The sequence below is a fragment of the Cynocephalus volans genome, chromosome 2, assembly GCF_027409185.1.
Source record: "Cynocephalus volans isolate mCynVol1 chromosome 2, mCynVol1.pri, whole genome shotgun sequence".
Classification (NCBI taxonomy): Eukaryota; Metazoa; Chordata; class Mammalia; order Dermoptera; family Cynocephalidae; genus Cynocephalus; species Cynocephalus volans.
The window spans coordinates 204,143,966-204,156,570 of record NC_084461.1 but is presented as its reverse complement, the minus strand read 5'-3'; the positions used below and the strand labels follow the sequence as shown (position 1 = coordinate 204,156,570).

The following is a 12,605-nucleotide window of genomic DNA, read 5'->3' as shown; positions in this document are numbered from 1 at the left end:
AGATCAGCAGAATGTTCCTTTATGTATTGAGCATTTAAGGAGTTTCCAAGCTTTTAGTTCATGCAAATAAGACCACAATTATCACCCCCAGATGCACATCTCTGGACAATTGTCCATTATTTCCTCTAAATAAATTCTTAGGATTGGAATCCCTGAACCACATAATTGGCATACATTATATCTGGGTTAGTCATCAGATGCAATGATTCAATCATCTGCCTTTGAAGTGAATGTCCTTTGCCACAGTAATAATAGTCAATATTTGTGAGCTCCCACTTTGAGACCCACTTTGATCAAATGCTTTGTGGGCTATTTCTCCTGTAATCCTCATAGCAGTTTCAGGAGGTCATTACAGAAAATTGTACAGTGAGGAAACCAAGGCTCAGAGAGGTTAAGTATCTCACCCAAGGTCACACGGCCTATGAGTCAGCTCTGCCCCTGACTGTGTAGAGGGTTACGGGCTGGAAGGCGGGAAGGCATGGAAGCAGTCCTGGGCTGGGGGAGGTGGTGGGAGGTGGGGAGCTCTGTATGCTTAGGCCAGTGACTCCAACTCCAGGAAACAGGGTCCTAACAATACCTGTCTCACAACAAGGTTGTAAAGATTAAATAAGCCACATCACATGAAGTCCTTAGGACAGGACCTAGCGTGCGTTAGGAGCAGTTCACTGACAGATATTCAATGGCCAGTTTGAACCAGCCAACATGGGCACACTGGGAGGGGCTGCCCCCTTGTGGTGGTGCTGAGCATTGTGTGAAGCTGACCACTCGGGACCCAACTTCCAGCATGCTCCAGGACAAAGGCCACATCTCCTCTCCCTCGGTCCGATCCAGCAGGGGTCTGCCCCATCCTCTCAAGCAGAGATTTCCTATCACACCCAGCATCTCCCACCCCTGTCCGGTTGACCTCTCTGCATCTGTTTCCCTATCCATCAAACAGGGATAATACAAGTTAGTACAGAACTGCGAGTCATTAAGAATTGCCCAGAAAAGAGGCAGGTTGGAGAGAGGGCTTTCCACCTCTGCAGGTCTGGAGTGTTTGGAGGAGGGATTCTGGCTCTGTGGATGCCCCCCAGAATAGCATTACCAGATAAAATATAGAATGCTCAGCTTAGTATAAGTATGTCCCATGCAATGTTAGGGACATACTTCTACTAAAATACTATTTGATGTTGATCTAAAATTTAAATTTAATTGAGTGCCCTGTTATTTTATTTCCTAAATCCAGCAACTCTACCCCTGGAGGTTTGGGGCGGAGGCAAGGGCTGGGTAACTTGGAAGGGGGTAACTACCTATTCTATGCCAGACACTTTGGAGGTCTCACTTCAGCCCTCACAAGCTGGTGTGAGGAGTCTCCATCATTACCCCATCGCACTGCAAGGCCACTGGAGCTCCAGCTGGCTGAAAGCCACATGGTTGATGTGTGCAGGGTCCTGGGGGAGAGCTGGGGCTGAGATGTGGGCCCTGACCACAGGGGCTCATTGAGGGGAAGCCAGGACTCCACAGGCTGTGACCACAGCAATGAAGGAAGTGCTGGGCTGGAGGGAGTCCAGAAGAAGCTCCCAAGCCATCCCAAGGGGGTCAGAGGCTACCCTGAGAGGATAAACTGAGGGAGAAGTGGGCTGGAATCAGGGAAGGGCCAGTGGGCCCGCAGGAAGGGGTGGGGGGAAGGGAGTGTCTCAAGGAGAGAACAGTGTTTGAAAAAGCCCAGTCAGGAGAAACACCGGATCCAAGGAACAAAAAGGATGGGATGGCTGAAACGAAGGTCTAGGGTGGGGAGGTGAGAGGGTATGTATGGTGGGGAGGGTAAAAGAGTCATCTGGTTCTCCCGGGGTCCTGAGACCACTGCAAGGAGTCTGGACTCAGTTCTGAAAATTTTGAGAAGTACTTGGCCAGATAGGAAAGCTTAGAGAGGGGGCAAGCTAGAAGCTGCTGCCATCATCCAGGCTTGGAGGGACAGATAGATGTGGTGGTAGAGTATTGAGAAAAACAACTACAGGAATGAGTGGGAGCATTCAGGGAAGAGAGAGGAAGGCCTGAGCCCGAGCTTTGAGTGCCAGGGTGGCAGCCCGAGGGGTGGGAAGAAAGCTGGAGGGAGGACTCCAGACAGGCAGGGGCCACAGCTAAGACTGGCTTTCCCATCTGCCTAGCTGGCTGTTCTGCGGGAGGGCAGAGCAGACCAAGTTTGAGTCTTACCTGTGACCCTATATGCTGTGACCCTATATGGTGAGACCTCTGCCAGGTCACTTGCACACTCTTTTTTTTTTTTTTTTTTTTTTTAAAAGATGACCGGTAAGGGGATCTTAACCCTTGACTTGGTGTTGTCAGCACCACGCTCACCCAGTGAGCAAACCGGCCATCCCTATATGGGATCCGAACCCGCAGCCTCGGCGCTCCCAGCGCCACACTCTCCCGAGTGAGCCACGGGCTCGGCCCACTTGCACACTCTGATCCTTAGGATGTAGGTCTGGAAAAGGGGATGGTGCAATGTACCCACCTCTTGCATTAGCAGGAGGGCCAGAGCAGTGGTGTGCTGATAAATGTTTAGCCATAGGCTTGTCAATTTCCAAGATGTAAATACTTCCAACATGGCCTAGGTCAAGCTACCCACATGAAGTCACTGCACACAGAGTTGGGAAGCAATGTACGCACACAATATAATAAGGTATTTCCACCAAACACAACAGATGTAAATCACCTCAAGAGCATAGATGATAGTAAAGTGGAGTAAAATAATTTGGAAGCAATAAGTTTTGAGTATTTATTACCTTTGTTTTCAATATAATGTATTTAAGTCTAAGTTTATATCATTTGATTTTTTACATTGTTTAATTTTTAATAATGGCTGTGTTTAACAGCCAGCTCACAAAATTCCTGAGAAGTGAGCAATTGACTCTGGTCCCTACCAGCAGGCTCCAGAACACTGTTCCCTGACCCAGGCAAGAGGATGTGCAAATTAAATCTCAAAGTGTCCTCATCTCAGCCAGCCTCGGGAGGCTCAACCTCTGCCCTAGGGGGCTGAAGGCCCCTTATCGAACATCAAGGGGCAGAAAGAGAAGTATCTTGACTCTGGCCTCCCCTGTGCAGCTACAAGTCTGGAGAAAAATGCACTCTTGCCACCCCACTGCCCTTGCCTGAGTCCCCATACCCAGGGGCCTCTGGGTCAGTGAGCTGGGAAGGTTTCCTGGTATAAGAAGTTACCTGGAGAGACAGGAAGTATGCTCACAGGGACAGGAGGAGTCAGAGTAACAGCCCCCGTCACCCAGAACCCTGTTGTTACCATGTGAGAGGGTACAGGGGCACTGGGTTCAATGGGTGCCTATGTGACCTCCAGCCCCAGTTTCCTCATCTGGAAAATGGACTGATTGTGGCTACTGCACAGGATTATTTGGAGGATTAAATAGAAAAATAGCCCATTCCTTGGCAGGCAGGCAATGAAGGGTAGCATTTATTAAAAATATCCAGTGGGAAGCAGTTACTCTTTTTCAGGATAAAGAGGTTCAGAGGGGTCAGTGGCTTCCAAGTCATGGGTCAAGCAAGACTACAGCCACAAACGGGGGCCCAAAGACTGAGGAGGTGAGAAGGAGGAAGCCAGAGCCAGGTTCTGCAGGGACTGCCAAAGGACCACTAGATTTGGGGCCCCAGTGTCTCTCACTGTGAATGGGACCCCAAGAAGGGCCTATGCTCCAGGTGAGGCCTCCCTCCCTCACCTCCGGACATTCTGGAGTCAGAAGCCTGCCTCAACTGGGAGGATAAGGCAGCCTCCTCTGTCACCTGGTCAGAAATCTCCTCAGGGGCCTGCCTGGAATCTGGAAGTCAAAGTCACCCCACAAGAAGGTTTTAAGCCACCCCACTACACCCCGTACACACACACCCCTACCCTTCTGACCTTCTAGTATTTGTTCACTGATGCTGAAAACTGAGAGAAAATGAAACTATTCCAAGGAGCAAAAAGATAACAAGTTGTTTACATTATGGCGTGAGTGACTAGGAGCCTTCTCTCTTCTCTGTAAAACCCTCAGAAGTGCACAAATCAAGTGTTGTATGGGTGGAGATGAAGGGTTCACCAGGAGTATGTTTAATAAAGATTAGACTAGAAGCTCAAAAGCAGAAGACCAATTTAATGCTCTCATTTTATACTTGGGGAAACTGAGGCCCAGAGAGAGAAGGGATTTGCCCAAGGTCACACACAGCAGGAGGCCCTCCAGACAGGGTCAAGGGGCCAGATCCCTCCTTGGTTCTGCTGATCAACGGGCACCACAAGTGGGTCTTTGTGGTCCAGGAGGCCAGCATCAGCTTCCTCAAAGGTCTTCAGCAGCAAGACGGTGCCTTCCATAGGCCCATCCACCCAAGATTGTGAGCAGTTCACAGGGCCAGCTGCTTCCCTCACTGTAGAGCCTACCCACACCCTTCATCCCCAAATCAGCAGCCTCCTACCTACCGAGGCCCTTTGATGGGCTGATTGGGGGGCCAGGCAAGTAACCTCACAGCAGTTACACATACTGCTCAGGGAGGCATTGTCCACAAGTTCCCACTTAGAGGAAGGTTGGGGATGGGTGATCAGTGCACCCGAGACGGGGGATTGAAGGTGGCATGGGCCAGACCTGCATTTAGCACCAAGTGAAGAAACAGAGGCTCATTAAAGGTCAGTGACTTGCCCATGTCACAGCCAACAAGTGTTGAAGCTGGGATTCAAACCTGGGTCTGGGTCAGAGTCCAAAGTCTCCATTCCCAAAATCCCTCATACTGCCCACTCTAGGCCAGGGTATTTGGGCTGGTCCAGCCAGCCAGGGGGAACTATTGCAGGAGGACCAGGCCTTTTGGAAGGTTCATCTCAGCCACCTTGAGCCTAAGTTTCCTCACCTCCCATGCCATTAAGTGAGGTCATGTACATCAAATGCCAGTTACAGGGTAGGAAATGTAGTATATTTTCAGTGAAGTGTGACAGCTGTTTGTGTCCCCATGGAAGGAAAAGGCCTTCTTGGTAGCATCACATGGCACCTTTGGATCCCAGACTAGCAGCTTGCAGTGGACACGTACCTGTGGGGACAGAGACCCAGGCTGAGGAATCTTTGGAAAGTTGAGGGGTGGGGAGACTCAGACCCTGAGTCCTGCTTCCACTCGCATCACTGGGAACGCCCATAAAGCTGAAGGCCTGGAGGGAGAGCCTCAGTCTCTCAGGGACCTCTCAGGGCAGGAAGCGGGAATGGGCACCCTTGCCATCCACCAGGCACTTGGAAGGCCCAGGTCAGGAGGTCAGCAGAGCCCAGAGAACATCCCTGAACTGGAGTCTGGTCCTAGCCTTGCCCCAACAGCACCACACATGATCATTTGTTGAGAACTCTGCATGCCAAACATTGAGCTAAGCATTGTCCCATTCAATCTACCTGGTAGTGCTATGAAGATTCTGGCACTTTCCCCATTTCACCAAGGGGCTAACAGAGGCTCCAGAGATGAAAGGGCCAGTAAAGAGTTACTGCTCCCCTGGCCTAGAGAAAACCACTCAAGAACTCCCAGATGGGCATTTGTCCCTTCTAGCCCTGGAAAGGTTCTCAGCCCCTGTTCCAGCCTCCCCACAGATGCTACCCATTGAACAGTACCCATCCTACCCTGCCCTCCTCTCCCAGCTCCAGTACCAATGATTCCTGACAGTAGTGCACAGGAGCCACTTCCAGATCCTGGCTGGGGCTGGTCACACACTCATCCATGTACAGCTGTAAGGGGTGATGGGAGGCACCAATCATGGCAAATTCCACATGAAGCTCAGAGCCCAGGGAAACAGCCCTGGTGTTAGCAGGGTCTGGATCCTCTAGCATGGCCCCCTCCCAGCCTGGAATGAAAACCAGATGGGGAAGACACAAGGCCCAGAGCCACTGATGGGCTTGCCCAAGGCCACACAGAAAGAAGGGAGGTCCACAAAGCTGGGGCCAGGTCGCCCAAAGCCCTGTGCCCTATCCACCTGGCCACCTTACCCTCCCTCACTTCCTGCTCTCACCAGGGTTGCCTACCCCAGAACTAGAGGCATAGGAGCTCCTGAGCCAGGAGACCTTCCCCCTGGGACAGTTTCTCAGCCCAACCAATGTCCCCTGTCTGTAGGAAGGGACAAACCAGGCCAAAGTCTCACCCGAAGTCCAGATGTCCAACCCTAGCCAGGGAGCCAGTAACCAAGGATGGGGGAGGCAAGATGGGGGCTTCCAGGCTAGTGGGGAAGCAAGAGGGGGTTACTGCAAAAACACACACTGAAGGCTGATAATAAGGCCCCGAGGGCAGCCCATGCAGGAAACAGAACAGGACAGGAGAGAGAAACCAGGAGAATCCAGGAATTCCAAATTCAGACTCCCAGGCTAGCATGCCCAGCCCTGCCCAATGCTCACACCAAGGGCATCCACGAGGTCAGTACCTGTTGTCTGCTTGCTGGAGGGGCAGCCCTCATCCAGCCTATCCTTCACCTTCCTGCAGGACCCAAGACAGGCTAAGGGTCCCCAGGCAGTGCTCACCACTTGGCAGTGCAGCTGACTCAGTGGAGGAAGGAGGCAATGGTAGGCTGGCCTGAACTCCTAAGTGTGGGTGTGTAGAACAGGTCAGCAAAGAATTCCACCATCTGTGCCAAGATCAGTGAGAACACCAGCTCCTTATGATGGTGGAAGCCAGGACAGGTACATCCCCAACTTGGCCCCCACCTTACCATGTGGGCTTGAAGTCACTTGCCCTCTTGGGGCCTCAGCTTCCTGTCCAGGTCTTACTCAAGATCCCTGCCTTGCTCAAAAGCCTATTGTGCTTTGGAGAATGATGTGCTAAATTGCATCTGGTGGTAGACAGTGGGACTTTTCTTTCAGTGAACCTCAGTTTCCTCATCTAGAAAATGGGGATGATAGTTCTGCCTCCTCACGGAACTGCTGAGGATGCAAGAAATAAGCACAAGTAAATAGCATGTCTGCATCATACCTTTGGCTACCAAATTCCAGAGCCATCCAGGCCTCTGCATCTTTTAGAGAAAGATACTGAAGGTCAGAGAGGCTTTGACTTGCCCAGAGCCACAGAGCAGGTCAGTATGACCTGATTCTACCCCATCCAGCCCAGACACCTAGCTCTGTCCTCTCACCCCCGAATCTCCCTTGTGCCCCAGGCTCCTGGCAGCCTTGTCCTTATGAGCCTCCATAGCCCCCTCACCAGCCAGATGAAGCCACAAGCCTTGAATGGGGCAGTGAAGACCACATAGCTGGATGTGACAAGGACCAGGGACCAGGGACCAGGGACCAGGGAGGGGAGGCAGGTGTCAAGGTGCAGGTGGCAGGCATTGAGCTGGAGCTCATTTCTCACTGCCAGGAGGGCTTCTTCCTGATTACATTTTTCCGCAGGAGGCTGTTCCCTGGCAATCTGGGCCAGGCTGACACAGGCAAAGAACACCCTTATTGGGAACATGGCCAGCAGAGCCTACCGAGAAACTTCCCCTAATATGCCCCCCACCTTCAATCCACTGCATCTACACAATGGAGCAGGGAGCATGTGGGGGGGTGTCCCCTACAGACAGGCTGTCCACAGACATTATCCCCACCTGCCTGGCCTGAGAATACCTGAAAGCCCCTCATGTGAGCACCTACTATGTGCCAAGCATCTGCACACTTGCACTCCAGTAGTTCTTTACAAAGCAGGGCTCCTAGATGGGCAACCAAGGGCAGAGGGGATCCGCAGTAGGGCATAGCTAAGGGGCAGCAATGGAAGGGGTGTTGGAGTTGGTTCCGAAGGATGCTCGGGGTTGGCTGAGAGGAAAAGGATTTCCAGCTGAGGAACAGTATGTGTGTTGTGGGAGAGACTCGGGGCACAGGAGGGCAGGTGATGGGGAGGGAGAGAAGGCTGGGGCAGGGCTGGAGCTTAGACTGTCTCCTTGAGCACAAAACCTGAACCTGGCCTGGGCAGCTCTCAGCTTTAGGGAGCACCTGGACAGTGAGAGGTACAGAGTGAGCAAGGAATTGGTGGCAGACCCCAGGAGACATCACAGGAATGTAGGTGTGGATGTGGCCTGGCCTTGGAGGGGAGAGAAAATGGGTTGAGAGAATGCTGGACTGGAGAAGGATGTGGGGGTGTCAGCCTGGGCAGGGGATGAGGGGTGAAGAGGGCTAGAAAATGAGGGAAGCTTAGAGCCTTTAAGGGAGTTGGCAGGGAGCTGTAGGAAACTGGGCAGAGGATGCCATGGGGGGCTTGGTAAGGGGAGCTTGCCTGTGTAGGGTGAGAAGGGTGATAGAGAACGACCCACCCCACCCCTTCAGGGAACCCCAGCTCTAGGGGAAGCCATCACACTCACCCCGCAGCTGCAGGCATCTCCAGAACAGAAGCCACGATCCCAGACCCCCTGTCCTGTCTCACCAGCAACACCCCTGCCTGGCCCGGCAGCCCCTATAAGTCCCAGCCCAGGTGCAGGCTGTCCCACGGGGTGGGGTTAAGCCATCTGGCTGCACCTGGGCGGTGAGGGACAGGGCCAGAGTTTGGCTGGACCTGATTTGTGGCTTGAGACAGGGCTGAGGAGGGGCTAGGTCTGCTTCAGCCCTGTGCTCCCCACTGTCTAACTCTTTGAGCTGTTGGCTGCCAAAGAAAGGGGCTGGCCCAGAATCAGGGAGGACTGGATCCCCTCACCACTCCCAGGCCCAGCAGCTGAGGACGCCACATGGAAAACAGGCCATTCCCTCATCCTAGGGAAGCAGGGGGTGGAAGACAGCCCCCTGGTCCCTCTCTTCTCTCCAGGACTCCTGAGTCCCCTCATGGTGGTGGAGGGGAGGTTCTCACGTACTCTCATATGAGGACTGCCATCGCCATCTTGGGCATTTTCAGGCTCAGGTGGTATCTGCCCAACAGGACCCCCTCTCAGAGGGGTTGGTGCTTTAGGAGGCTCACAGAAATAGGGCAATGCCTACCCCAAAGGATGCTGGCAGCACCAATGATGGATCCCAGGCATCTGCCAGGAAGTGCTTAAGGGTAGGGAGGCCACTGTGAGTGATGTGTGGCCGGAGAAGTCGGTCCACCCGTGAGGGCCCCCAGCCCTGCTCTCACCACCACATCCCTGCTTATCCCCAACAGAAAAGGAGAAGAAAATGCAACTTCTTGAGGGTTTATTGGGTCTGGGGAGGGCCTGGCCAACACCTGACTTGGAGCTGTCCTGCCTTCCAGCCAGGCCCCAGCAGCCTCTGCACCAGGACTGGACTGGCCGGAGAAGCGGTCCTGAGATGGCCCAGCTACTGCACCCCTGCGTTTCTCCCTGAGTGTCTGCTGCTCCTCATCCAGCCACACCGCTTTGGGGTGATTCAGCAGAGCAGCTGCGGGTCCTGGGTGCCCAGTTCACCAAGTGATCTTGGGCATTTCCTTGCCCACTCTGGGCCTCAGTCTCCTTATCCTCCATGGGAGGGTGTTATTTTCCTGTCAAAGACAGGGCTGGACACTCCCATGACCCACTCCTACTCAATATCATGGATTCCATGGAAGCAGAAGGGATTTAGGTCCCTCCTCCGTCTGTGACTTGCTGCAGCCGCTGCTCCTTGAGGCTTTTGTCTTGAAGTGTCTGTCCAGCTCAAACCTACTCAGGTGCCAGGGCCTTGAACCCCAGATAGCCATGCACCCACATCCCCTGGTAGGAGGGGGAAGTTGGCACAGAGCAGTGGTGCGCCAACCCACAGGCCAGGAACCGGGTTGGGGTCAGGAGGAGCTGGGCTTCCCCACTGACGGGTAGAGTTTGCGCAGGCTGGAATCCAGGAGGAAGTCCACCGACCTATAGGGAGGAGAGGGTGTAAGCAGTTGGCCAAGGGGTGCTAATGAGGGAATAGGAGACAGGAGACCAGGGCTAGGGGAAGGGACTCCTAGTTGCAGGATAGAGATGCCATCCAGGTGGAAACCCTTCCTTATCACTCTCCTCCCACACTGGGCTACTTGGGAATGCCATAATCAAACCCCCAGAATGGCAGCCATCTTCCTCTTTACCCCTTAGTTAGGGAAACTGAGGCACAGAGCAGGTAAAGGACTCAGTCAGGGCCTCAAGGTCAGTTACATTCTTCTGGGGAAAGACTCCTCTTCCCACTCCATGTTGGTCTGGGTTGACCCTATCTCTGGTTCTAAGAGCAGGCACATGACCCAAGCCTGGCCAGTCAGAAAAGGAAAACTGGCTCAAGGGTAGGCACCCAGTATGGGATAGACTGGTGACAGCCTTCCATGGGATTTTTGTGCTTACTATTAAAAAGTTTCTGATGGGGCTTGCTAAGCTGGTGGGATGGAAGCTGGAAACTGCTGGGAGCTGTTTCTGCTCCCATGAGGGAAAAGTAAGTGAGGCCAACAACGAGTGGGGTAGGGTGGGGAGAAGGGCAGCAGGATGGGAAGACACAGACTCCTAATGACATCCTTTAGGTGCCTAGATCCAGCCATGCCTGAAAGCAGCAGAATCCATCCCTATCCCCTCCAGGATGCACCTGCTCCTGCCTGCCTCTGGTTGTTCTGTAACACTAGATTTCCTTTCTGAGAATTTATTTATCCTGTATCCCATACCCTCAAGGCATCCCTATTCCTTTACTGCCAAAGTCCCTGCCAGATCATATGACAAGGGTACAGACTGTCCTTTCTACCTCAGGAGCCCCAAGTGCCAGCCCTGCCTTTGCTCTTATTGTTCTAAGCAAAGTGGGCATGCCCCACCCACCCCTTCAGAGCCTGACTCTACCTGTACAGTGGATGATCCCTGAGGCCAAGAGGGCACTCACCTGTCGATGGGATGGATGATGATGGGGATGGTCAGCAGCCCAAGCGTGGTGGTGGTCCACTTGCGGATAGCCAGAGGCCAGCGGGTGGCGGTGCCCAGGACATAAAGAGAGGCTGCACACACACGGTTGATAGTGAAGCCTGGGATGGCCACTGAGGCCAGAGCCTGCCACACAAAGGTGTCCACCACGGCCACGGTCACCCTGGTGCTGCGGTCTGCTTCAGGGCTTGGCACCTGGTGGGCACAGAGACACTTAATCCAGCTGTGGCAAGGCGGGGAATCTTGTGACAAGGGGCATCAGGTTGGACCAGGGAGGGCCAAGTGGGCAGTAGGGGAGTGCTGTGGCAGACGGAACTGCCCTAGTACTGGGTTCTGGACTGTACCACATTCAGCGCTGGGGGTGGACTGTACTACCTTCAGGACTGAGGGTGGACTTGTCTACATCGGGACTGGGGTATAGACTGCCACATGCAGAGCTGAGGGGTAGGGGTGGGGGTGCACTATCCTACAAACAGGACTGGAGTGTGGACTGCACGAGGCAAGTTTGTGGGGATTGGACTGTCCCACAGGGGCCTTACCACTTGCAAGGCTGCAGACTTAACCTCAAGAGAAGTGGTGTGGGGCGGGGATTGGAGGCTAGCGAACACTCACCTCTCCCGCCTTCTTGCCTTTGTCAATGGCATCGGCCAGCACGTAGGAGCTGGCCACACCATAGCTCAGCCACACCACAGCCGCTGGTACCAGGGAGCGGAAAGCCTCCCCCACCTCATTGGTGTAGCCTGGGGAAAGGGGGCATTTAGTTCCCAGGCCCATGTCTGTTACACAAGGGGGCGCTGGAGCGAGCTGGTTCTAAGCCTACCCCGCTAAACAGCAGCTGGGTGACCTTAGCCAAATGACTCTACCTCTCTCAGCCTCAACTTCCGGGCTGTAAACTGGTGCCAAAGGCGACCACCTCGACTCTAGAGCACGGTGGGAGGGCTTGGCACAAAGTTACCGTCATCACTGCTCATTGGTTAGATTTCCTAGCCTTGGTTCTAGGAGTACCTGCACTAAGGAGGTGACAGGCAGCCAGAGAGACTGCAACGTCTTTCTGTGCCTCATCTCATTCCACCCATACAACCACCACCCAATCAGAGAGGTCCTCGTGTTCATCCCTTTTTGCCGAGTAGGAAACAGGCTCAGACAGAACCAGGGAATGGCAGGGCCAAGATGAGAACTCTTGACTCTACAGCCAGGGCTCAAGCATGACAGAGAAGGCAGCCAGCAGACCCTGTTCGAGCTTCTACCCTGGAAGGATTGACCAGCAAAGACCCCAAGGGCAGAGATGGACTCCCCACCAGTGCTGTGTGACCTTGGGCAAGTCCCTAGCCCTCTCCGAGCCCAGTCTCCTGCCCAAGCAGAATGAGAACTAAGATCCTCCCGCCTCCTCCAGGCTCTGAACCGGCTTCCAGGGACCCCTACTACCCCAGCTTTGTGGTGGGGGAGGAAGGGGGTCGCAGTGTCTGTCGCCCCGCGCTCACCCAAGTATCGCACCCACGTGTCCCGGTAGAGGTCGCGTCCAGCGCCCGGCGGCTGCGGTTCCGACATAACGCTTCCCCCGCGACACCCGCCACTGCGGCTGGCACCGCTTCTGCTGCCGCCTCCACTAGCACTCGGGTCAGCCACGGCGGGACCTGCCCAAAGTCTCGAGCTGAAGGACAGGTCACGATATCTCCGCCGGCAGGGAGCGTCTGCAAATCCTCCCGCGCACCGAAGCCCCTTTCCCAGGCTCCGGTTTTACAGATTGATTTTCACGTTTTCTCTGAGCGGTTGGTGCGAACCTCTCCCAGGACTGACTTGTAGTTTTGGAGCCAAAGAGGCCGGGGTTCAAATTGGG

The 12,605-nt window shown here is 54.1% G+C and overlaps 1 protein-coding gene across 1 annotated transcript; it reads right to left on the bottom strand.

Annotated features, from left to right (window-relative positions):
* Positions 1 to 9,595: 9,595 nt before the first annotated feature.
* MTFP1 (mitochondrial fission process 1) lies at positions 9,596 to 12,453 on the bottom strand. The gene is made up of 4 exons (XM_063087499.1): positions 12,250 to 12,453; positions 11,381 to 11,508; positions 10,731 to 10,963; positions 9,596 to 9,754 (listed from the first exon to the last, which is right to left on the bottom strand). The coding sequence occupies exons 1-4, from the start codon at positions 12,314 to 12,316 to the stop codon at positions 9,682 to 9,684; spliced, it is 501 nt and encodes a 166-aa protein (XP_062943569.1). The 5' UTR covers positions 12,317 to 12,453; the 3' UTR covers positions 9,596 to 9,681.
* Between the last annotated feature and the right edge of the window lie 152 nt (positions 12,454 to 12,605).